The following is a 27,609-nucleotide window of genomic DNA, read 5'->3' on the forward strand; positions in this document are numbered from 1 at the left end:
CAGAAGCTCTGCATCATAGGGCCATGTCAAAAACTTTCTCTACTGTTTCAGCTCTCATTTCCTCTAAAAAAAAAGAGAGAGAAAAAACTGTTTCCTGGCTTTGTTTTGTACAAGGAAAAAAGAATTCACCCTCTCAATCCTAATGCAAAGAAAATGATCATCACTTCCACTCTCCTAAATCCCTCACCACCAGTAAAATGGTGCAAATTGACCAGACATAGATACCGGGCAGGAAAACAACACATGGGGGGACTCTAAAGAAGCTAAACACACAAAAGGTCCAAATCTTATCTGCTGTAAGCATGCACTGCTTTATACTAAATATTTAAACCAAGTGGACTACAGCAGGATGAAAAAACAAGACAGTATTATTTACATCTGCTTTTGGCCTTTGTAATTCCACCCTCTCCTCTAAATAAGGGTCCTCCCACCACTTCCCTCTTTATGTTACATGCCACCAAGCTGCATCCAACTTATAGTGACTCTAAAGGTCTTCTGAAATCTATGAGATTTTAAAACAGTCAGTCTGACAGTGTCACACTCCAGTGAGTTTCTCTGCCCATGTAGGGAGGGATTTGAAATCCAGGGGTCTCCTGCCCAGGTCAGTGCCAATAATACCACACAGTTTAGATCTTCTGGGTTATAATATAAATGTGATCTACGCTGCTCAGGGATAGAAAGTAAACCCAGTAACAACTATTACTGTATTTTTATTTAAAAACACCAGGCACAGTCAATCAAAATTATAAAAACATTGACTGATATTATATAACAGATACTACGACTATGACGACGACCACTACTACTACTACTGTAAGGGCCAGCAAGATTGCAGGTACAGTATCCTGCTGTTACTTATTTAGGTTTTTGAGATTATCTGAATGCTTGTTGGTTTTATCTATTTTCTCTCAAGGAAGTCAGCTGAATTTAAGCTTTTACAAACAACAGGAACACAAGTGTCCAAACAGACGCACTTTAGATCATGAGGTTGGAGACAGATCGGTCACGTGCTATACACACCCACCCTTCCTTCCTTCCTTCCTTCCTTCCTTCCTTCCTTCCTTCCTTCCTTCCTTCCTTCCTTCCTTCCTTCCTTCCTTCCTTCCTTCCTATCTATCCTTCCTTCCTATCTATCCTTCCTTCTTATCTATCCTTCCTTCCTATCTATCCTGCCCATCTGGCAACCAGGCCACTCTGGGCACCCTATCATGATAGGGAGATGTTAAAATTAGACACGTAAAGGACAATGCTGTGAGGTGCAGTGTTGTCAGACTGGTCAGCTCCTGTTTATAGAAAACCATTGCCGCCATTTTGCCTTTTGCACTGGGTAGCAGAATATTTTGCTCCGGCCTTGGGACTATTCATGGAATGCCATGTAGTTAAATTGGCCTCTCACTCTGACTAAAAACGAGCTTCAGAATCCCAGTCTGGAATTAGGTTCTGATCTGGACTGGAGTTTTAGCAGCATATTCCTTCAGAAGTATCAACCACCCCCCACCCACCCCATGCCTGAAGGTGGTGTCTGCCAGAGGGTTCCTCATCTGAGCCAATGCTTAGAAGGCCCTGTGCAACCTTCTTCTCCTTTTTTAAAAAACATTTTATTATTTTAAACATTTTATTATTACTTTTTCTCCTTAATGGAGTTTGGCAAGAAAATAGAAGGAGCTAAGGGAAAACAAAGGTTCCCAGGGGGGCGGGGCAGGGAAGGACAACATATAATCCACTGAAAGAGGAAGGGCAAGTAAGCCGCCCCGAGTAGACATGGTCTAGAGGGGCGGAGTAAAAATCAAATAAATAAATAAAATAAAATAAAATAAATAAATAAGGAGGCAAAAGCCTTGTCTGAAACTGTTCTCCCTGTTTTCATGTTTCAGACCAGAATCCCACAGGTGCTTAGATGGGGCAGTTTACCCACTCTTTTCCTAACTGTGAATAACATTGCCTATGCCAGGGCTTGCCGCTTGCCTGCACCAGTGGTTTCAGAGTGAATCAAGGTGTCACAACCATAGATTGGGAACACTGGCAGTGTGGATTCCCCTTCTCTCCTGTATCCCACTCTATCTCCAGATTTAGAGGTGACCCTAAGAGAAAATTCCAGTGGGATATCCAGAGAAGTGAAAGGGAAGGAGAACAACGTGGGGAAGTTCCTTTATACAACAGGAACTCTATGCAATGTTGATTTTAGCCCAAGAAACTTTAACATACACTCATTAAAATCATCATACCTGAAGCAGTATTTCTTAATCTGAACTAGGTGTGAGCAACTGCAGAGTGATTTTCTACCATCACCACTCAGATCATAGGCCACATCACCAGCTCCTCCTCAGTTTTTTTAAAAATAGGGACATATTTTAGAGAGGAAACACGTTTCATAGAGGCATTATTCCATGTAGTGGGGAGAGGACTTGCAATGGTCTGGGAAGACCATGGGCTGGTGGCTGAATGTAGCCCAAGAGCTTTATAATTATTACCCATTATTACCTGTAGAACACGTAATATATAGCCAACCCACTTATCGGGGAACATCAGTGTGTTTTAACATAATCTCACAGAAAAGCTGGTTTAGTTAATAATATAAGAGAAATGAAGTCACTATAATATATATTAACATCCCTTTTTGTTCTGCCAATGAAGAAAAAGTGACTCAATAAAACAAAAGTTAAACATTTACTCTCTCTTTCGCTCAGTGCTATTTCCAAACTTATCTGGAACATCTTTTGCTATGCAAAGAGAAGCTTCTGCTATGGGGACATGGAATTTCTGTATTACAAACCTCTCAGTTCAACTATGCACACTTCAGAGATGATAAATTCAGATTTATCAACTGATATTGCTAGGAGTCACACACTGGAGCCTGAAAATGTGAATGGCAAATGAGATTGATTCTTGTGGAATTTGAACCACACATAAGGTGTGATTCATAATTCAAGACATTTTCCCATTTGACTTTTTTAAAAATTATTTGCTGGGGGAACCTAATTCTGTCTAAAAATGTCAGCCTGACCCAACATGTAGCCCAAGCCTTCCTTGTAACAGCAAGAGTCAAGGTGTCCCAGTTTATAAATTACTCTTCTTTTCCATTACAGCACTAGCCTGCAAGAAAAATAACACCGCCAACGCATGGCTATCAATGTCAGCTACACTCATTTACCTGCCTGAAATGTTGTGGGTGATCAGTGAATAAGGAACTCTGCTGCTGAAATCTCTGTGAGATTTGTTACATGGCCTCTAAAATCACTTAATCCTGCTGTTAGACACTATAGGTTTGAGATTTCTAGACCCTTAGTCAGAGCCAGGCAATCCACATTCTTATCACTGTGGGGATATTGCTGAAAATGTTCATGGCAAATAATTCCTACTCAGACTGCAATATTACAACTTTTTAACATCTATGTAGCAATGCGAAAGTTACTGCCTTTTTCTGTCTTGCATGTTTTGCAGAAATCCTCAAACGCTTGCCTTGAAAATGTATAAAATCTACTGAAGGCTATCAAAATGATCAATTGATCAATCAATTGATCAATCATTCTTACAAGGAAAAATTTAGGAAGGATTCACATCAGGATTTTAATCCCCATCATGATTTAATCCCTCCCCTGAGAGTCTCCATAGTATAAATTGGTTGGGTAGACAGATTTACACCACCAAGAGTGAAAGGCAGCACATATTTCCACAAAGGGTGATGTACGTAAAACATAAAGCCATTCATTTCAGCTTGCTTTCTTTCTTTCTTTCTTTCTTTCTTTCTTTCTTTCTTTCTTTCTTTCTTTCTTTCTTTCTTTCTTTCTTTCTTTCTTTATTTATTTATTTATTTATTTATTTATTCGATTTCTATCCCGCCCATCTAGATCCGAGCTCTCTGCCCGATCTGAGAACAGAAGTGATTCATGTTGACATGATGGAGAATGCAGATACTGCCAGAAAGAGTCTGCATTGGTACCACATGGCACATTTTCCCAGAATAGAATAATCCAAGATTATTGTATAATTGTATAAAGTCTGGCATTACCTCTAGGGTTTTTTTTTCCATGCCTGCCAGCCTCTAAAATAGTTTTGTGTATATGATTGAAATCTCTTTATTATGAGCATTAATGACATATTCAGTCATGGCTCTGAGCTCCAGGTTCACACAGAACGCTGCCTGTTCTTCTGCATCTAGGCAAGACATGGCCTGAAGGCTAGGTGAAACCCACTCAACCCTGCCACAAATTAAGCTCATGCCTCCAAGAGCTTCACCAATCATGTATTTTTATGCAGTGTGGGCAGTCACGCAGCACTGACTAAACGCTTTAAGTCTTGTTCCAACATGTGTTGTGAGAAGAATAAGAAGATCAATTAGTTGAAGGCGGGGTTGAGCCTGTATACAGCCATGGTCAGAAACATCTAATGGGTGAAACCATAGGATGTAACAGCAGGATTAAGTGGTTTTAGAGGCCATGTAACTTTAAATTGTTTGGAAAAGACAGAGGGATAAGGTGGACCATGTGAATAACTTTGGAGAGATGTGTGTATTGATTTCTTTTTTTTCCAGATGCAACACCCACAAATATAAGGTAACAATGGGTCTGATAATACTGTATATGTACAGCATGCATTTAAATAGATGCCACTTAATCTTACAATTTATGACCCATGACGGGCAGTGTATCTACTGTAATATAACTAAGATCTTGGATGAATACTAATCTGGGGTGCTTTAGTGATTGATCACCTGCAGTGATGGGGAGGGGGCTGGATTCAGAGACGCTTGGAATCCCTTCCATCTTTCCAATTCTATGATTCCAACCCACTGAACAGTAGCAATTGTTGTCTGGGGGTAAAGACATACAAAGCACAAAAATCCAGTAATTTTACATTTCTTGCACGGGGCCAGGCAATACATTCCAGAAGTCAGAATGTTGCTTCTTTTATCCTCACTCACTGAAACTACTAGAACTTTGAAAGTTGAATATTTTCACTGGAGCTGCTTGAGGTACTAATTATATGCACAACCATTTTGAGAGATTTATTTATTTATCTGACTTTTATACCATCCATCTGGCCAAAGGCCACTCTGGGCAGTTTACAATAATGGGAATAACAAAATAATAAGAACACACAATAACATCACTAGAAATTAAAGTAAAAACAGAATTGACAATATATTTAAATACATTTATCCGACCTTGAAAAACAATGCAATGATAGCTAGAAGCCAACACAGATTTGTCAAGAACAAATTATGCCAGACTAATTTATCTTTCTCTTTTTTAAATCAGGTCACCTCCCTGGTAGATTGTGGGAATGCTGTAGATGAAATACATCTTGACTTCAGCAAAACTTTGGGCAAAATTCCCTTAATACTTCTAATATTTTGAGTAGGAAGCTAACTAAATGTGGAATAGACAGAAAAACTATCAGATGTATCTACAGTTGGTTATAGAGTCATACTCAGATAGTGCTCCTGAAACTGAGAGAATGCAAACTGACACCAGGCTAGCTTGGCTGAGTGAGAACAATATTTGATAATTTTTCATGTGTGTCCAGCAATATGATTAAAAACTAAAGATTGCTAAACAATGCTTTTTTAAAAAACTTTTTAATGTTGTGTTACAGAGATGCATCCTTTGCATGTTGTTATTTAATGTGCCCTTTTAGGCTATAAGATTTTGCATTTTTAAAACATACGCCCCTGCAGTTTTGAAACATAATTATAACACAATTTAATTTCTAAGAAAACTAAAGTTGTGTTTTTGAAGGTACTTTTGTCTGCAACATCCATAGTTGCAAGAACTATGGATGTCAGTCACACCTGTAGCTTTTCACAAGTCACAAGAATGGATTTATGTTTAAGAATTTGTGCCTACAGTTTTTTCCATAGCTTTAAGACTTTTGGATTTTTTTTTTCAAAATTTGGGATTTTATTATTGTACTTGTGGAACATAGAAGCAATGTATAAATAATGTTTGTAGAATCAGACAAGCTGATGTTGCCTGGAATAATTTCAACAATGAAAAGACTTGCATCTTGATGCTCAGATGAATTTTGATATGACTGGAAATTATTGTCCGATTTCATTCTGGAATCAACCCTGTTTTAGGATAAATGCTAGCTGTGGTGAACATAGGCTTCTGTTTTTTTTCTAGAGGTTCATAAAGTTCTGAAGGGCTCTGAGGGAGATGTTCAGGTGTCAGACTCCCCCACTGGACACATTTGTCAGATCTACTTTGATTTGGATTCCAGCAGTGAGCAGGGTGTTGGACCCGATGGCCTTACAGGTCAACTCCATTATTCTATATTTGTGCACTACTGAACCATATTGGCCTATGTGTCCTTTCTAGTGCCTTGCTCAGAAAACAACATAGGCAATACATATAATATAGCTTAAAGGGCTTGTAATACAACACAGTCTTCCTTTCTGCCTTTCTCTTATGAAGCATCTCAGTAGGCATCCTGCTTTCATACATTTACATTTACAATATGGCCTTCCATATGGCCAGCAGAGGTGTACCCAATGCACAACAACTGTAGCCAGCATTTTCACCAGATTACTTCGTATATAGACATGGACTATGACGGAACACCTAGCTGCTGATTACAAGAAGTGCTTGAAGCAGTGATCCCCAACCTTGGGCCTCCAGATGTTCTTGGACTACAACTCCCAGAAGCCTTTACCACCACCTCTGCTGGCCAGGATTTCTGGGAGCTGAAGTCCAAGAACATCTGGAGGCCCAACGTTGGGGACCACCAGCTCAAAGGACTTGACTAGAGTTTTCCCCTTCCTGTGTTAATCTGTTTTGGCAAACTGGAACCCAAATGGTAAGAACTATGACCAGTCTACTAGTCTGACTTACACAGGGGCACATTTTGCAAAGACAACCATTTATAAGTGTAGGGCCTATTTGTTTATATAATACAATCTTAGAAGTGCAGAGCTGGAAGGGGCCCTATGGATCATCGAGTCAAATCCCTGTCAAGGAGGCACAATGAGGAATCGAACTCCCAGCCATACCTAACCATTTGAGTTCATGTACTGGTTTGTTTTAAACTTTTATAGAGTTTTCCCCCATTTAATAATTTTATTGACTTTTACGTGCACACAATAAATGATCACAGATAAGCAACAATAATGACGTGTGCATTTCAGTCCAGTTCTGCTTAAAGCATAACTATAACCAAGGGTAATGTATTAAAAGAGAAAAGGAAGGGGAAGGGGCAGAGAAGAAGGAAATCAGAGGATGGAGCAATGGGACTGAGAAAGAAGAGATATGAGGCCTATCATTTCCCTCCACAATGAAGTATTTATTATTTATTAAATATTTATTAACCAGCATCAGTCGTCCGTGTATGTCTATCCAATTTCCTTATACTGTACAAATCTCACCTCGGCATCCATGGACAAAGGACAAGCTCAAAAGTTGCAAGAGCAATTAATCCTTCTGGATTGATCTGAGTTGGGATGCTCATCCTTGCAAAACAAGGCATTTGGCAATTCAAAGGATGTCCATGGCATCTCTGTGCCGCCGGATTTTCAGCAGAAAGTTAGCAACAAGCAGAAACAACACTGAGGGAAATAACCACACTGCTCATTTGTGTGAACTGCTGCATAGAACTCCTTCATCAAATACTTAGTTAACCTGGATCAGAACAAATGAAAATCTGACTGAAATAAAAGTTATGGAATTTGACCCCTCCTTATTGTTGATGCTTTGCTTGAAGGCTAAGCATCAGCTAAAGAAGCCTTGCCGGGTATGCTAATTACCCAGATATACTGGATTATAGTTTCCAGGCAGATTTGATACTTGGTTGTGGTGACTGGGGGCTTCTGGGAATTTAACATGCCTGGAGGCCACCAAACTAGGAAAGAAACTGTGATTCTACCCACTCAGGACTGGATTTTAGTCAAGGCCTTACCTTAATGGCCCTGGAAAGTGCTTCCTTTGTTTGGAAAAGTATAGGTCAATGGCAAGGAAATGACTGAATGAAGGGGGCATTTCTCTTTTGTTTCCCTTCACTCTTCAGTCTGAAGGAGGAAAGAAAAAGAAAAGGAAAAGAAGAAAGCTGCAGTTTTTCAGCCAAAGGCAAAATGAGACCTACATTTTAGACTCTGTAAAGCTAAACGCTGTCTCCCTAGAGTGGCCACTTAGACATCACAAAAAATAAAATAAAAGGTAAAGAAGAGATTTGCACAACTATGTATTGATGTATGCATATTCAGAAATAACGGGGGGGGGGGGGGGGCGGGTGGTGGTGTCCTTATTCTGCAGCCCACATCAGTCCTAGTCAGCATAGTCAACAGGGATGGATCACGGGAATTATAAGCTAACAATAAATGAGGGGGACACATTTGCCCATCTCATTTAAGACATGTTCTCACAGGAGGGAGAACTATGACCAGCTGACCTGCACCCCTACTCAGTTTATGGTTTGGGTACCAACTGCTGATGGGCAGGGCAACTTCCAGGCCCTCTCTTCCTACTTTTGAAAAGGAGATTTTCAAGAAGGGGACGTGCCTAGGCCCCTGCCTCTACAGTTGCTCAAGCTGGGGCATCAAAATACTGAGTGAGATTGTGAAAAAGAAAGCCTACTTTGGACATGAAAGGGGTAGACATATGAACATGGCCACCTGTCCGCATCAACTCTAGTTTGACAGAATTCAAGAAAAAGCCACTCTTTCTTGACACAGATTTTATGGATACACTCCTTATAATTAGAGGAGTGTCTTCAAAAAAACAAATTCCATGTTGGAAGGAACAAATATAGTGTAAGGTATTTACCTATCATTATTCATTATGTAAGATGAAGCCACATCATGAGTTTTTATGTCTTTTTTTCCCCTAGCAAACACACACATGCGCCTTCATAGTGACAGACGAGCATTAAAAGCATCCTATTCTGCATGTGATGGCAGAGGTTGCAAAAGAAAAGGAAAAAGAACCAACACTGGATAGCACTAAAACTAATCGGAAACAGTTTAAGGGAATATTTTCAGCAATAACATGAGAGGCTGGGAAGCACAGCTGCCCCTTCCAACCTTTTGTGGCAGCACAGCTGATTAAAGGCAGGTGGTTAAGGGATTCTGGATGTTATCTGACCACCCTCCAGTGCTGCAAAAGAACAAAAAAAGTGGCCACAGAGAGCAGGACACGGGAGTTGCATTGGCCCCATGAGTCAGGAAGTATCTGGCAGGCAGTCCCCATCCTCCTCTATAGCTCTCATCCTTCTGATGACCAAGCACTTCACTTAGGCTGTGACTACACAGACAAATACCACAGGATTTGCCCCACTTTTTTAGATTAAGCATCCTCCAGTCTCGAGAGACTACGGTTACGTGCTCTGAACAAAGGTTTTCATTTCTTACATATTTTATTGCTAGCTAGATCGCTCTATCACCTTATCACTGGGTTATCATTATTTCCTGTATTTATACTCCTGTCAGATCCCCATCAGACCAGCAGAGCTGGGACTAGAGGGAGGGAGGAAAGAAAGAAAGAAGGGGGGCGGCTGACGGCTGGGCTGCAAATCACCTTGTATTCAGTACGGAACTGTGAAATCCTAAATCAATCCCCAGCCCCTGTGTGAGCATTAACTGTGATTGCAAACATAGCTGCAGATCAAATGGCAATAGTGGACTACAGTTTCCAGTGTAATTGTAACCTTAATTCCAGTGGGAGCAACCTGCGTGCAGATGTTTGGGTATGAGGCAGTTAGTTCTTACCTGTCCATGTTGGAGACAACCCTAGGAAGCAGTGACAAAGGAGGGCCACATTAACCCATGGTGGGCCCCTAGGCTTTCAGATATTTCAGGAGCCCTCCAGCACTTCGATCTTTCATCCTACTACAGCTGCCAAACCTAGGGTGCCTCAGGAAAAAAAAAACACCTGACAGGCCCCCAGGCTTGTCTCGTCAACCTTAGAATAATAGGCCTTTGACAAAAGGATGCATACAATGCATATCCCCCATCAGATGGGCAAAGTTACTTTTAAAGAAACTTTAAAATAACTTCTGTAAGAATCTCAAGCCAGTGATATATCTCATATAAACCTTGTCTCATATAAATCTAAAGTAAAAATAAGAGACATAAAATCTACTCTCCCTATGCCAATGATAACAGGCCATAAGAAGTAATACTAATATTGATGTGTTGCTAATTACTATTAGTAAATACATTGCATTAATTTAGGAAAAAACCAAACCTGAATCTTAAATCAACTTACTTTCACATGAATATATTTAGCATCAGGGTGTTATTGCTTCAAAAGCAAAATGAGTTGTAGAAGTGGAACATATTACAGAGCTCATGAGAACACTTTATATTGAGGGTGCTTATGCTGTGCAAGGTATGGGTGTTATACCCAATAAACCCATAAGATCATTACAAAGTTTTATTTTAGCTCTACAATGAGAATGAACAGCTTGTTCTAGCCTTCCGCAGGGTGTGAGTTTTGCTTTCTCAGTCTCTAGTCATTCATTCTAATAATTCTTCCTTGAATACCACCTCAATCCAAGAAATCCTTAATAAGCAATAAAATCACATTTCAAATGTGCCTATATTTATTGTAGTAGCCTCTGTTATAGTCTGCAATTTACGTGCTATACAGTTCAACTGAGAACACACACCATGGTACAATGTGCATTTTCAAAGCCATTTTTAGGTTTTTGCTGCATCATCCTAAGAAAGCTGCTTCAGACCACCTCTTCTCATACCAACTGTCAAGCACAGTGATGGGTGATGATTTGGCCTTGTTTTGCAGCCCCAGGACCTGGGCACCTTGCAGTCACTAAGTTGACCATGAATGTCTCTATATTTCAAAGTATTCTAGAGTTAAATGTGAGGTCATCTGTCTGACAGCTAATGCTTAGCTGAAATTGGGTAATCCAACAGGACAATGATCTCAAGCACACCAGCTAATCTAAAACAGAATAGCTGGGGGGAAAAAGAATCAAGGCGTTGCAATGGCCCAAGTCAAAGTCCAGACCTCAACCCAACTGAAGTGCTGTGGTGGAACCTAAAGAGAGCTGTGCATAAACAAATGCCCAGAAACCTCAATGAACTGAAGCAACGTTGTAAAGAAGAGGAGCCTCATGGCGCAGTGCTTAAACCGCTGTACTGCAGCAAAAAACTGTGCTCACGACCTGGGGTTCAATCCCAGGTAGCTGGCTCAAGGTTGACTCAGCCTTCCATCCTTCTGAGGTCGGTAAAATGAGTATCCAGCCTGCTGGGGGGGGGCAATGTGTAGCCTGCATAATTAACTTGTAAACCACCCAGAGAGTGCTTGAAGCACTATGGGGCGGTATATAAGCAGCACACTTTGCTTTTTTTAAATAGTGGGCCAAAATTCCTCAGCAACTCTATGTGAGAGACTGATAGTCATACAGAAAATGATTAGTTCAAGTTATTGTTGCTAAAGGTGGTTCTACAAGCTATTGAATCAGAGGGTATACTTATTCACACGTGACCTCTCCATTTTGTTTTTATTTTTGTTAAATAAATCATGATACAGTGCAATATGTCCTATGCTGTTCATCTGAGGTTGTATTTACCTAATTTTTAGACCTGCTAAGGATCAGATTATTTTTATTATGTCCTGATATGCAAAACCATAGAATTCAAAGAGGGTGTACAGTATTTTCTTTTTCACATCTGATTAAAACTCCACAGTGAAATAAAACTACTGTATATAAGATAAAGAAATCTATATAATTTCATGGCTTTAGTGGCTATTTATCTTCAGCAAAAAGGGATACATAACACACAGAGACACAAATCCAGTTAATTTAACAAAGAAAGTAGCTCAGCAAAGGAGAAGGCTACAATTACATTGTAATTTCACTACTGAATTACAGTGGGGTCTTGACTTAAGAACGGCTTGAGTTAAGAGCATTTTGACTTAAGAACCACTCTCATAGGAAACTATTGACTTGACTTACATACTTAGATTTAAGAACTAAAAAAACCCACGTGGGAGGCAGGGAAAGTGCAAAATTTGAACTTTCAGTTAACTGTTGGCCAGTGAAAAGGGTGCCTGTCTGCTTCCTCACTCCTCCCAGCGTTTAGAGAGTGGATTGGGAGACAGTCTTCGGACTGCCTGGTACTGTACTTGCCTGGACTGTATTTTCCCTGCCTTCCCTGAACCTTTCTTGACCTAAGAAAAAAAGAAACAAAATATCCCCCTCTAGTGGTCGAAGGCAGAATAGCAGCTTCCCATTAGTTTCTATGGACGGAAAAGAGCAGATACGGATCAAATGGTTTTCAATGCATTCCTATGGGAAATGCAGATTTGACCTGAGAACTTTTTGACTTGAGAACCTCCTTCCAATACGGATTAAGTTCTCAAGTCAAGACCCCACTGTACTTCGAAAACCTTCTGCAGAAAAGGACCTCCAAGACAGATATACTGTGACATGTGATCAAAATGACTAGGAGAGACATACCATGTGGGAGGCTTTCTCTCTTGGAATGTACATTTGGTATTGTAAATGCAACACCAATTGGCTGCATACACAGACATATACTGTATCACTACTGACAAGATTGTTCCACAAAATGCATGAAAAAGAGCAAAGGGTAACATAATAATGTTTGAGAAAAATCTTGGAACTTCCAGTCCTTTCCAAAAAGTTTTGCTCTGCACAAACCATCTATACTATTGCTGAAATAGTTTGCATGTGCTATTCACCACCCTGGATCTACTACAGTAGATGCACACTAATATGCAAACTTTTTAAAAAAAACAAATGAATAGATATACTTGGAAACACATAGCCATGCAATCGTCCTTTTGAATGATGGGCTTATGTACTGTAACATAACAGCCTGTACATTTTTGTATCCTAATAGTAAAATGGGAAGCAACCCAAAGGTATGTCATTTAATAGACTTCAAAGCAAAGTAGCAAGATCAAAGAATAATCAAGTAAAATGGAGTTACTTGAATACAAATTTTCTGCAAATGTGGAGAAATTCAATCAATGAAGCATTTATGTATCTCCCTGCAATTTATGCTCCAACACATGTGCAAAAGAAGACCTAGCAAATGGCTGAGATAATTCTATTGAAGGAGCTTGTTTCAAATCAAAAATAGTCTATTTAGCTTAACATTTTAATTTGTTTCTATGTCCATAACTTAAAATTACTCTAATATGAATGAATGAATGAATGAATTAATTAATTAATTAAAAGGTAAGCTGAACAAAGGTAAAATAAGCAAATAGTGGTTCATGGAAATAACTTAATCCTGAAAAAGAATAAGGGTGAAGGGAAAGACATGAGAAAAAAGAAGATATTACAGTTATTCAGGGAGCCCTAATTTACAAGGACAATTTAGTGTGGGGTGTGGGTGTTAAAGCAGTCCTTTTATACATTCTTTTTCTGTTGCTACGGGTTGCCTTTTTGTTTTTAAATGGCCCTGTGCCAAACTTGGAATAGAAAGGCACCAGATGGAGAGGAATAGGAGAAAGCCAACTTAAGGTGTGAGCACATCCTTTGAGGAGGAAGGGGCCTGTGGGAGGATTGCCATGTGTCTCCTATTTGCAAAGTCACTTTCCTTTCTCGCTTGCTTTGGCTTTGGAGGCAAGCTGCATTCTTAAATGAGAAATATTCAGAGAGAGCTGAGTCGGCACACAAATCAAAGTTCAAGTGGCTGGGTATCTTCTCCACTCTGTGTAAAAGAATTTTTCTAAAATCCAATCTAAGGAATTTGGGATAGGGCAGGGAATCTGGTAACCTTGAAACCAGAACAATTTGTTGTTGTTTAGTCATTAAGTCGTGTCTGACTCTTCATGACCCCATGGACCAGAGCACACCAGGTCCTCCTGTCTTCCACTGCCTCCTGGAGTTGGGTCAAATTCATGTTGCTAGCTTTGATGACACTGTCCAACCATCTCATCCTCTGTTGTCCCCTTGTCCTCCTGCCTTCATTATTTCCCATCATTGGGGTCTTTTCCAGGGAGATTTCTCTTCTCATGAGATGGCCAAAGTATTGAAGCCTCAGCTTCAGGAACCATTACAGTGGTACTAAAACAGGACAGCATATAGAACATAGACCATCTGAAAACATTACTTAGTAAAGAAACCTGATGAGGCAGGAGGAACAGAAGCTGTGTGTATTTGATTTTAAAAGGCAGCACTGACAGTGGGTAGCTACCAGGGAAGGTGTGCCTTTTAAGTGGCAATGACGCATTTGTAAAATGTTGTCCTCCAAGACAGGGGTCCCCAACCCCCGGTCCACTGCCCGGTGCCGATCCATGGGCTTCCTTGGACTGGGCCATGGACATGGATCTCCAGCACCTCACATGCATGCACGGGAGGCGTGTCACACTTACGGCATGCGAGCGTGACATACCCACCTGTGAGTGTGATACGCCCACTTGTGAGTGTGGGGGTGCCCCCCCCCACAGAGCCCACACCCTCCAACTGGTCTGCAGTTCGAAAAAAGGTTGGGGACTGCTGCTCCAAGAGATTCATGCAGCACCTACATGGTGCTCTTTCTGGTCCTGGGTATTATATTCCAAAGTATTTCAACAACTTTTTAAAGTGCTTCCAGATCATTGCACTGTTTTGTTCCTGCTGTGGTTTTGGTTTCTTATCAAATACTGTTGATGGTTTAATCTTATTTCCATCTTGTTTTATTGTTTTATTAATGATTTATATTTTATATTTTTATAAACGAACCCAGGAGAATTTGGTTACTGAGTGGCTTGTAATTTTAAAAATGTAATTTTAAAACACACATTGAAATAGTCTAACAGTAGGAATCAGAGCATGGGAAACTATTTCTACACTTCTAGATTCAGCTAAAATCTGGTTTTTAATAAGTTTTTTATTTGGGCTTCTAGCCACAATTCTGGTACATCATGAGAAGACAAGACTTTCTGGAAAAGACAATAATGCTAGGAAATGTTGAGGGCAGCAGGAAAGGAGGAAGACCAAAAATGAGACAGATGGACTCCATCAAGGGAGCTGTGGCCTTGAGTCTGCAGGAGCTGACTGGGGCTGCTGAGAACAGGACATTTTGAAGATCACTCAATTGTAGGGTCACCATAAGTTAACTTGATGTAACATTAACAGTCACAATGCCAGATCAAAACACACCTTCAGACTAGAAATCTGACGCTTTAGGGCAAACACATACAAACAAGAATTCCTGGCTAACAGTTAGCCTCGTGGTGCAGTGGTTAAACCGCTGTACTGCAGCTAAAACTGTGCTCACGACCTGGGGTTCAAATCCCAGGTAGCCGGCTCAAGGTTGACTCAGCCTTCGATCCTTCTGAGGTCGGTAAAATGAGTACCCAGCTCGCTGGGGGGGTGGGAATGTGTAGCCTGCATAATTAAGTTGTAAACCGCCCAGAGAGTGCTTGAAGCGCTATAGGGCAGTATATAAGCAGCACGCTTTGCTTTTGCTTTGCTTTACTCCTGTAGGAGAGTAACTGGACTGAAGAGCTGTTTAGAAATACATCAGTGCAGGAGTGAACATGTATGCTAGCCAAAGAGATGGCTGCAAACGTAAGTATATAATTAGAACAGTACAACTACATCAATATATCTGGATAAATGATATTGGATGAATGATATAGATACTTCTTCTTTGTCCAAAATATCAGCGGACAATGAGCAATTGTAGTCAGGGTTGCAATTCTGCTCCAAATTAATCGGAACCCAAGACTGTCTCCCAAAAGGACCATAGCTACTGTTGACTGCCAAATAATTTATACAAAATATTTATGAGAAGGAAGTATCCACATCTTATGTATTTACTATTGCCCATCATTATGCAGAGTATTCAGCACATAGCTGAATGACCTGATAGACAAAACAGATCAATAAAAGAGAATCTGACATTTATTTCCAGATATTGTGGGTTTGAGATACTTTTAATGAGATATGAAAATGTTGGCAATAATCCAATTTCTGACTTTACATTTGCATAAGGGAAACCACATAAAGTCTAGCTGGGAAATTGTTGCTCATAATCAGAGGCCTGTTCCATTCCCAGGCATGTGCCTAGGTATATATGCATGAACACAGCCAACATCTCGTTAATGAGCCTCAAATTGCTGATAAAACTTAATATGCCTTCCTTTAAGCAGCACAACCTGGCAATAGCATTTTTGCCAGCAGTCTCTTCAAGCGCCATGTGTTCCATAAGTCCAAGGCATCATAAAATGAATATCTATTGACTTTACACATTTTTTTCAACACCCTATTTCAGCAACAATTACATGGTCCCCTTTAACTCAAAGAGAGCTTCATTTTGGGATTTTTCCACCTTGCTGCAGAAATCATTCTAGTGTCATGTAGAAGGATGATCTTTTACCTTATCTGAGCCTACCTAAACATGCTCGTGTAATGTGAATCCAATGGTGCAGTGGACTGTAATTACTAAAGACTCCACTAGCACAAGCTGTAAAAAATCCTTTGTGCTGAAAGTTAACCTAGCATCAGGCCAAAGAGTACATTCCAGACAAGGTCATAAGTCTATAACTCCTCTTCACACTAGGAGAAAGTTCAAAGGTTGTAAAGGAATTCAGCGGCACAAAATTTCTATACAAATGCTTTACCCAAATTAAAATACTTGAATCAGATATTTCAGAATCAGGGACGGCTTATATGCAATGCCATTTCTTCCCTTTCCATTAGTATTCTATGGCAATTTCTTCACTGGAATCTAAGGATGTGAATCCTTGCATGTCTTGTCCTCAGATACATGAGAAAAGCTGCAAATTTTTAATCATCATCTGAGAGAAGATATTTTCTGTCCTCCTCAACTAGAGCTGTCACATTTGTAAGAACATTTTTGTGCACATAATACACATAATGCAAAACTATGACAGCTGGTGCCTTTTTGCATGGACTTCTAAAAATCAGAAGCATGATTTCTGAATTCCGGATCAATCAGCTAGCCCTTTGTGCTTGCTGTGTGTGTTATGTGTGGGTGCAAGCACAGTTGCACATACCTTCACAAGATAAAAACATATTGGAGGGGCCTGAGGAATATTTCTGCCATGATAATTCACACTATTGTATTTCTGATCACTAGGAATGAAAAGCTGGACAGTGAAGAAAGCTGACAGGAAGATAATTGATTCGTTTGAAATGCAGTGCTGGAGGAGAGCTTGGTGGATACTATGGACTGCCAGAAAGACACACAAGTTGATCCTAGAGGAAATCAAGTCTGAAGTATCTCTGGAGGCGAAAACAGTGAAACTGAGGCTGTCCTACTTTGAGCACATCATGAGAACGAAGGATTCTCTGGAAAAGGCAACAATGCTAGGAAATGTTGAATACAGCAGGGAAACAGGAAGACCAACAATTAGATGGATTGACTCCCTAACGAAAGCCACAGCCTTGAGTTTACAAGAGTTGAGCGGGGCTGTTGAAAATAGGACATTTTGGAGATCTCACATTCATAGGGTCACTGTAAGTCGGAGGCAACTTGATGGCACATAACAACAGTGTTTGTGCAAATTGCAGAAATGCCAAGACTTCTTTATCTTGTTTCTATGCTGAAGGTGAGGAATTCCATGAAAATTACTCATCAAGGTATCTTCTCATGCTAGGAGAGCCTAAATCAACAAGAATGAGTAATTTAGTTACTGTTCCTCACATCCCTAATGGAATTGGGACTGCATCATTTTATTCTGATTCTTTCTCTTAATATTTTGTCTGCTCAGACTATAAACTCAAATTTGTCTTGGTTGTCTAGATCATCAGGACACAGTGATATATGAGGCAAACAGGCTGACCCCAACCTCTGTAATAATATTCTCTATAGATCGATCTGTCTAGTTTTAGCAGCACCTGGCAATCTATGATCACATTTTATCAGAAGACCACGACCAATTATAATTTTCTCCCTTGTGTAAACACTAGTTACCAAGGGTGAATAGAACAGAGTATGAAGATAACTAATTAAACAAAACAGCATAGCATTTTATGCTATATTTCTTGAATTCAACACATTTATGGAAGACATATCTACTTGCCGTAATATGATGACTGCATTTTGCTGTTCAGATTTAGCAGATCTCCACTTGCTGGACATGAAACATAAACCATATGGAAAGTGCGGTGTCCAACTCAGAACCCCACAGGCAGCAAGGTCACTGGTGAGCTGTCTTGTGAATGGAGCATGTGATATGGAAGAAGATGGATAATTCATATACTGTATGTAAGTGTGGATGTATGAATAAATATACAGCTCATATACCAAATATATATGTAGAGATGGGCACAAACTGGAAAAACAAATCAGGATGATTCGTGGTTCGGGGCTACCCTTGAGCCACAAACCTGCCACCAGGGAAAACAAGCCGCTGATGGCAGTGGTGGAAAGCGAAGAGGAGGAAGCAGCAAGGAGGTGATGAGGGTAGTGGGAAGGGGGCCAAGCATCTGTTGTGCTGAAAACGAAGTGCCAAGCAGAAAAAAGTTTGGTGCTTTTTTTTGTTTTGGCAAAATTTAATTCCCAAACTTCACTACAAATGGAACCAGGAACCAACCCGGTTTATGGGTTTTGGAGGTCCGTAGTTTGGTTCGTGTCCATCTCTCTGTATACAGCATGGCACTGGTGGAAAAGAGATAATCCATATTTTGAAATGGCATGTGTGCCATTGATGAATATTATATATGCCATTTGAAAAGATCATCAATCTTCCTCCACTAACACATTAATTATTGAAATTCAAATCCTGGTTGTGGAGAAAGTAAATTGCTCCCGGCTTCTTAGAATCAGAGATTCCAACTACATGTGCCAATACTTTAGCAAAAAAAGAGGTTCAATTAGCACCAACCTGAAAATGAGAAGGGAAAAAGGAGGGGGAAAGACAGGTGTGAAATGAGGGACCCGAACATCTGCTAAACTAAGGGCAAAATAGACTTAGAACAATCAGATCTGAAGCATTCCGAATACTTTTCCTGTGGTCTGCAAACAAATGCCACCCATACAGAAAGCCAGGTGCATGGGTTAGGAGCTTCTATTCCTCTCAGTTAGTTGTTTGTTTGACATTTATGAGTTGCGCTAATAGTTCTAAATCACCAGAGTAGTAACTCTAACATCTGCTGTGTCCCCTTGGAATGTTTGCTAGTTCTACCAATCATTACAAGATTCCAAAGAGGCTGCTGTATTAGCTTGTCTCAGCATGTTGGCCACATTAAAGGGGGGGGGGGGAGAATAAAGCAAAGGCCAAAATGTTGTGGCACCTTAAACACTAGCAGGTTTGTTTCAGTGTGAGTGGAAAGAGAATCTGATCCACAAAGGTTCACATTGAAACAAACCTGCCACAAAAGGCCACAACAGTTTGTCCTTTGCTTTGTCCCTATCTCCCCCTTTTAAATTTGTCATTACTCAGTCTAATTAAACCAGCGCTACTGCACCTTGAAAAATGCAGAGTAGTCCGAGATGGGGCAATTTCAGCAACAGTTCCAGAGCTGAGTCAGCAGTAACACACTGCCGAGATTACCAGCACAATTTTAAGTTTGGAAAGTTTTACTGAAGGTATGGAATGGCAAATACCTCCATATACTGTATACACACACTCAATTTATAGCTCATTGTTCATCTGCCACAACCGTAGTATATATATGTAGCTGATTTACTGCAGCATGAGATTTTATGGGCAGCAGATCATTTCATCAGATACATAAAGCATACTACGGTTGTGGCAGGTGAACATTGAGCTATAAATTGAGTTAATAAGGTGAGGCTAAAGACAGCACAAATAGGAAAGTTTTTCATGGGAGGAGAACTCCAAGGAGATTGTCATGTACAATCAAACTTAACAATTTCAGATCTAAGGTCAGAGCTAAAACATTCAAGATCCTGAGAAGCTCTTCTAGTGATTACAAGTTCCCATTTTCATTATCCAAAATTATTTCGCTTAATTTTCCTGTCTGGTGGCAGTCTCTGTCTCCTGTGAGTCACCTTTCAGTCTGACTTTACTATCTTATTTGATCGACTATCATACCTAAAGCTGCTGCCGCTTTATTTTTTTTAACTCATCCAAAGCATCAAGGAAGCTGGCTGATGACTGCAAGTCACCTGTCACAGTGTGATGGTCACAAAGGTTACTGAGGCAGCCCTACCCTAAGCACGCTTAGGGTAAGCCTCTTAGTTCTGTGGAGTTTTCTCCTAGATAAGGAGGGGCACTATTGGAGAATTTGTTAGACTGTCACTGCTGTTCTTCTACAACCTGGTCCTTGTGCATTGACACAATGTATGCCATGCAGTACCATCATCCTCATTGTCATCCTCATCCTCCATCCCATTTTACTCTGTCCCTGTCCCTCCAACGATGTAACATATGTTTAAAACTAGGGCATAAATATGGTAGACTCTGTGTATGAAAAAGTGGAGACCAATTTCAAGGTTGGACAATAACTTTATTTGGAGTTAAAAGTAAACCAAGCTTCCAAGTCTTCCGGAACCCTTCATTGAGGAGCGGTGGCATAAAACCAAGACTAAAAAGCAAAGAAGCCTATAATTGGGCCAGATGTGCTGCCCAAAGTTCATAAAGCTAGAGTGCAAACAAAGGGGAAATTCCACAAGATACAGAAGTGGCACAGGTGTTACTCTGCCAACTCAACTCACTCTGCAGACAAAAGCCCCTCCATCCCCCATCCAACCACCCCCCAATTGCCTTTGAGCAAAGCACGGTCCTCCTCTGTAGGCTTGGAGGAGAAAAACATGAAACAGTATCTCAATCTTTACACCAGCAAAATAAGATAAGAAATCACACTAGTTTTTTTTTTAAAAAAGCCATTTACAGCCAAACTGATAGCTATGCATGGTGGATGAGAAGAAATGGAATCCTCACTGAGGTTCAGTCCAATGGAAAAGCCTCTTCGAGTGGAAGCAGAATTTTTTCCAGGCAACCAGTGATAAAGAAGAGAGATTATTAATCCATGAAAACTCACATGAAAAAAAATCTGTTAGCCTTAAACATGCCACATGACTTTAATGTTTGTTCTGTGTTGTAGATTGAAGAAACCAAAAAAGTTAGTGCATAATGGGGGTGAACACAATCATCTTTAACCCCACTGCACACACAAATACTCAAACCCTGAGGAGAATTTTGTAATTATTGCAGGTGTCATGTGGTAAATGTATTCTCGTTCTGATGATTGCTATGGTTTTTTTGGGTTCTTTGGCTGTGTTCTGAAGGTTGTTATTCCTGACGTTTTGCCAGTCTCTGTGGCCGGCATCTTCAGAGGACTGGAGTAGGAACTCTGTCCATGCTCTACTAATCCCCAGTAAAGGACTCCCATAGCTTCTCAGTGAACAATACTCTCCTGAGGAGGACCAACGTAGCCGCTATGTTTACATTTTCTTCTAGCAACCAGATGCAGCTCCATGCATCCTGGCCGGTCACTTCCAGAAATGGATATGTCTCTATAACGACTGATAATGTAATAAGTTATTCAGTAATCTTTAGAAAGGACAACTACAGAAAAGGCAACTACTGTACTGCCAATTCCAACTCTGCCAGATTTATTTACAGAAAATTTAATGATGATGATGATGATGCTTTGAGGTCTGTGGTCTTTTACCAAAGGGATGTTTATCACTCAAGACTTTAAAATGAAAAACCCATGAACCCACTATGTAAAAAAATGTGGGAGTATATATTGAGATTAGGTGGCAGTGATGTCTGGTTGCAGGCATGAACAAATGTAATAACTGGACATTTGGGGTTTTTTAAATAGATGTGAGAAAGGAAGTCTACTCAAATAGGATAAATATACCACTACAGTTCATTTAAATCTGTACTGAATAACTTTATGGAAATATGTGAACACTGAGCTTTACCAAACAGGATCCCAAATGGTCCAGCTATCCTTGGCCCATCAGGTTGATTTCCACAGACTTGAGATTTTTGTTCCAACATTCCCCAGAATACCCACAGCCTTTTTTTTTCTTTTTCTTTTGCAATCAGCAACAGCATCCATTTCTTGCTGTGGATTATTTGTATTTCTCTTTGCCTACAGCCCTTTCTGGATTGGCAGCACAGACCTCGGTGGAAGATTAAACAATGCTGAAGCCCGAAGCAGGAGAATTCTCAGTCTTATTCCTTGTTTCACTTGGGCAACCTTCCTGACTCTCCCCAGTGACCAAATAAACTTGCCAATCCCTTAATTTAGGAATTGCATACAAGTTTTACATTCCAATGTCTAACCAAGAAAATGAGTCTTCCTGCTCCCCTCCCCACCTGCCCTATGCAAATAAGTACAATTCATGGTCTTTACACATAGAATAATAAATAAGCACCTGTTGCCTTGGCAGATGGGAACTGTTCTTGTTAAAATATGTTAAATTTAAACTTATTTTATATCAGGCTCCAAGAATGCTCATTAACTTTTTTACTACTCTCCACATTCTCAAGACTAATTCCTCCATTTCACTCTGCTTATAATGGAAAACTTTTCATCCGATATATTTTTTCAGGCATGCTGCTGTAATGTGTTATTGAAGGAATAACAACAGGCAGAGATCACTAATTTTCTTCCAACTGAAAATTTCCTCTTCATTTAAGCAAATTGTTTCCTGTATATCACTACAATCTAAACCTGACTGAGCTCTCTCCTCTGTTGCAAGTTTTCTGAGCACCTTCTGCTTCCTTCCACTAGGCATCCCTGGTTTCAAATGTCACTCACAATTCCACATTTTGCAACACCATTGTTACACTCAGTATTTCACTTAGTTCCTGCCACAATATTGAGTAATACACAGGGAAGATGTAGAAAGGTGCTTTTTAAAATGTGCTAAGGGGAATGTGCTACAAAAGGATTTTTAAAAAATCAAATGAAGCAACTAACAGTGAACTTTATGTGTGTACCATTAGAGCACAAAAATTATTTAATTCTGAGTTTATGCTTGGCAGATATCTCCTCTCCTCCAAGCATCTTGGATTCACTGATGCTCATGATTTTCTGAATATTATGCAATTTGAGAAACAAGTAATGCATTTGTATTCTCGAAGGCTTTCACTGCCGGGATCTGATGGTTATGGTAGGTTTTTTGAGCTGAAAAACCTACAAATACTGTAATACATTTATTTTATTTTATTTTTTGTTTGTTTAAAGTTGCAATTCTAAATACAATTTAAAAAGGATAAATCTTACTAGATCCAGAAGGCTTCCTTTTGAGTGAACAAGAAAGATTTAGGATTGTATTGTGGGATGGGTAGTCAAGTAAGCAAGCCCACAGCAATACAACTTGAGACCATCATTGATGAGAGATCATAAAGTCAACACACCAGATTACAACCTATTACAGCTATCATCAGCTACTAAACATAGTCTGTAAAATAAAACTGTGTCTGCTTATAGTTTTACACAGAATTTTAGGACACTGTCTTCCACATCAATCTCTAGTGTGATGGACAAAAGCCCTCTCCTCACAAGCATTTCTTCTCCCAGTCAGCTATAATTTCACCTTAATTGCCAATGAGCCAACTCATTGCCAATGGGCTCTTTCTGTAGGGCTGGCTAGATAAGGCTTGAAGCACTAAATTGCAGCACACTCAAGACACAAACAGATTTAGCTGCCTGGGTGAGAAAGGCCAATAGAGGTGGACAAAGAAAAGGGAATTTATATAGCATCTTTTAAAGTTTCTTTGTATTTCATCCAGTAATTGTGTTTGACCCAGACATATAGTGTTGCATTCTGTACACCCTGCAGCAAATGGCAGACATGTCTGTTTCTCTCCTCGTCTTGAGCTCTGGGGGCCCCGGCCTAATGAAGATGAAAGCCCATATTTTGGGGATGTTTTAGGGTCTTATAAAGGTACTGCCCAGCCATGATTTAGAACTGCAATAGTAGAATGTGTCCTAAAAACATCCTTGAGACACCAGCAAGGGAGCAATCCTGGCCCCAACATGTCTACTGTGCATTTAAAGATAAGCACGGTCTGTTCACACCTTATGAATTTGGTTGAAGAAATGCTGGAGCGATGTGACTTTTTTCACAGCAAATATAACTGCAATGTTACATGTGAAATGCCACCCATTATCACATAGATGTAGTTGGAAGAATTCTGAAACAGACTATGTTTAAACGACCCAGAAAAGGCAAGAATGTGAATGCTCTCCCTGCTTCTTCCTTCCCTTATCATACATATACATGCATATTTAGAAGTCTGCAAGAGCAACCAGCTTTATCATGATGACCATTTCATGTTGCTTTTTTCACATGTATCTTTTCATTGATGGTTATATAGATTTTTTTACATAAACACTGAAATAACAAGAGCTGTATAGAGGCCACCTGCGATCTAACAGGAATTTCATTCAGAATGCTGTTCAGTTTGCATTCTGCACGAGATACAGCTCTGCCGTCTGGAGCACTACAAGGTTGGCTATGCACATTGGTGCAATTCTTGCATGGGCTCCACCTCAGTCCAGCCCTTGCCTTCTTGAACAGAAAAGCTTGAACTGCTCTACTCACATCACCCCCATGTACAAGTAAATGCAAATAAATCTCCTTTTCCTACCTCCAGGTTCAACAAGGCAAGTTCTAGACTGGGGGAAGGGAGGGAGAGCAGGCGCATGCTGGGTAAAAGGTGCATATGCCGTTCAGCCTAATCAGCTCAGGTGGACACCCACCCACCCAACAAAAGGGTGCTTTGGGGCAGCTGTCCAGAGCCCCACACAGCAGCATGAGGACTGCCAAATACAAGGCCATCTTATCCCATCTTTGAAGCAAGTGAAGGCAGGTGCCTTGCCACTACAGAATGAAGCCCCACTATGTCTGACCGTGTCTGCAATAACCCCACTTGCGGCCATGATGTGCCAGACTCCCCTTCCACAGAGCCAGATGCCTCATGCTTTTATGTCAGCCTCCAAACTCCTGATCTGACCTGTCCCGCGCATAATCCCTCTTGGCATCTGGTCCCACAGGAAAGCAACTTCCCCCCCCCAGCCCCTGCTCTTACTATTTTTGTCCGTCCCCCATTGTTTCTGTTCCCCACTCACCGACCCCGTCATTCATTCATCCATCCATTCATCCATCCATCCCCATTGCCCTGCTCCACGCTGCCTTTCTCTCACGTCTTCGGCTCCTGTTCCTCCTCCTCTCTTTCCACGCTCAGCTCTCGTCCCTTCCCCTCACCCTCGTCCGACAGCCTCTTCCTCAAGAGCCGGCAGCCCTCCACCCCAGGCCTGCTCGTTCTCCTCACGTCGCCGCCCCCGCCCTTCTCCCCCGTCCAGTGGGCGCCCCTCGGGCCACACTGCCCGGTCTCTTTCATCTCGCAGCCCACGGTCGCCCAGTTGCCCCCCTCTCCCCCCCCCCAAGGCCACCGTCTCTTCGATGCCAGCCATCCAAGTCCCTGATCCCACCCGCCTCTCCCGGGCACGCACTGCCCGGTCTCCCACGTGCAGCGCTTCTCCTCGCGGCCAGCCCCACCTTCGCCGCCGTGCCGGCTTCCCGACGAGGTCCTTCTCCAGGTGCCACCCCCGCCCCGCGCCTTTCCTCCTGCCTCCTCCTCCCATCCATGCCCGACCAGCTCGCTAAAGCTGAAGCCCTGGGAGGCGTCCTCTCGACCAGACTTCAGGCCCCCAACGCAAAACGGTGCAGGTTCGCACAGATACTCTCCGTGCCTCTGAGCACGTGCAGAGCAGCTCTTCTTCCCCAGTGTGACGCGTCGCTGAAGGGCTTCGAGAGCTCAGCCTCCACAAGCTGTGAAGGCGAAGGGCCACATCAGCCCCCCCCAAGGATCAGCACCAGTGGCGGGAGAGGGTCTGGGGTCCCTGGCCATTACCTCCTCAGCATTCTGCACATGCCCAGAGGGCTGAGCCGCAGGGTTTAGCCGCTGCGCTCCTAGTCCTCAACGCCCAGGCCCGCGCCCGCTCCGGATCCTGCCCTCCGCACCCGGGCAAAGGCACCGGCCGGACTCCCCCCATCGCACCCCACCCCACCCCTCCGCCCGGCACTCACCGCGGTGCTCGGCGCTGGCGGTGCCGTACTCGGCGGCGTCGCTCCACCGGGCGCAGGTGCCTTGGCCTTGCACCAGCGCCTGCAGGGGCAGCTCGGCGCCCGGACGCGGGTAGCAGCGGAGCCCCGGGGCGCAGCGCGGCGTGTAGACCCCGCAGGGCTCCCCTTCGAGGCGGGCGCAGACGGCGCAGCAGCCGCAGCCGGGCTCCCGCACCAGCTCCGGGCAGACCGCGGCGTCGGGAGGGCTCGACGGGGCGAGCAGCGGGGGGCAGGCGGACAGGCGCTCGGCGGTGCACGGCGGGCAGCGGAACAGCACCTCGGGCAGCGCCAGCCCCGCCGCCGGCCACGACGACGCCCACAAGCCCAGCCCGAGCCACAAGTAAGAGCCCGCGGCGACGACGACCCGCAGCAGCTGCACCATCCTGGCGGCACCGCTTGACTGACTGAGCCACCGACCGGCAGAGCGAGCGAGCGAGCGAGCGAACAAGCGCCGGCCGGCCGGGCAGGTGCTGCTGGGCGAGGGGAGAGCCCTCCGGCGCCGCTGGGTCCTAGAGGCAGGCGAGCGCGCTGTCTCCGCTCCGCCGGCGCCTCGGCTCTGCTGGCTGGGTGGGTGGGTGTGCGTGCGAGCGAGCGAGCGAGACGGAGCGAGTGAGCGAGCGCACGAGTGAAGGTGGTTCACACCAAGCTCGGCCCCTCCTTGGGCGAAACCCCGTCGGAAGTACACGTCAGGGGGAGCTTAATGAGTGGGGCGTCTTCCAGGGCCCAAAATAGAGGGGGATGGTTGTGTTGCATCTAAAGCAGTCTCCAGGGTTTTCAGCCAATGAGTTGTCGCTCATTAAAGGTGATTTTGGAATGCCAGTAATTTATATTCAATTCAAGGAAGTGGCGTGCACCCCATAATTGCCAAAGGAAGCCCTTAATCAATGAAATTATGTCACTCCTGATGACTTCATTACCATTGTGCCTGCGGAGCTGCACAACAGGATACCAAGCGGAGAGGTCTTCTCCTTCCTGCACCACTTATGCCTTTACACACACACACACACTGGGGCTGACCTGCAAATATTCAGCAGCCGAAGCTTTCTTCAGGCATTGGCTTTCCCGGTGTCAAGACAGCGGCTAAGTTGTGTTGGAATAGGACTCACAAAACCTGGCCATGAAGCTCATTGGGTGACCTTGGAACAGCCTCATTCTTTTAGCCTGTTCTACCTGGTAGGGTTGTCCTGAGCACAAAGTGGGAAACAGGAAAGCCAGGTGTGCCTGCTGGCTAGAGCTCAGTGGAAGAAAGGCATGAACAAAAAAAATATTTGTAAAATTTATTTATTTATTTATTCATTTATTTATTTATTTATTCATTTATTTATTTATTTATTTATTTATTCCATTTATACCCTGCCTATCTGGTCATATTGACCACTAAAGTTAGTATTCTTATTTTCCTTGAAGGAGCTGCAGGTGCTCTCCCCTTCAGGTGCTGCAATAGTCAAGAAAACACCTTACAGACTCAGCCTAAAGATCTGTCTCTTTGAATGGTTGATGAGAATCAAAGGGGATACATCGGTGAATAGCCAGTGTCATCTTGACAATCCAACCTCTCTTTCAAAATGTGTGAAGGCAAAGAATTCAGAGACATTGACCCTGCATGGTGCTCAGTGTTTGCCCACCTAATTATAGCTTTCATAATTAACACAGCAGAAAATTGCAGA

The 27,609-nt window shown here is 42.3% G+C and overlaps 1 protein-coding gene across 1 annotated transcript in view; it reads right to left on the reverse strand.

Annotated features, from left to right (window-relative positions):
• IGFBP2 (insulin like growth factor binding protein 2) overlaps positions 1-26,544 on the reverse strand; it is an 85,174-nt gene extending 58,630 nt beyond the window's left edge. Inside the window, exon 1 of the mRNA XM_072985266.2 lies at positions 25,907-26,544. Within this exon, the coding sequence (XP_072841367.1) occupies positions 25,907-26,324 (418 nt within the window). The 5' untranslated portion in view covers positions 26,325-26,544. The remainder of the gene's footprint in view (positions 1-25,906) is intronic.
• Positions 26,545-27,609: the final 1,065 nt, after the last annotated feature.

The sequence above is a fragment of the Pogona vitticeps genome, chromosome 1, assembly GCF_051106095.1.
Source record: "Pogona vitticeps strain Pit_001003342236 chromosome 1, PviZW2.1, whole genome shotgun sequence".
NCBI classification, from domain to species: domain Eukaryota; kingdom Metazoa; phylum Chordata; class Lepidosauria; order Squamata; family Agamidae; genus Pogona; species Pogona vitticeps.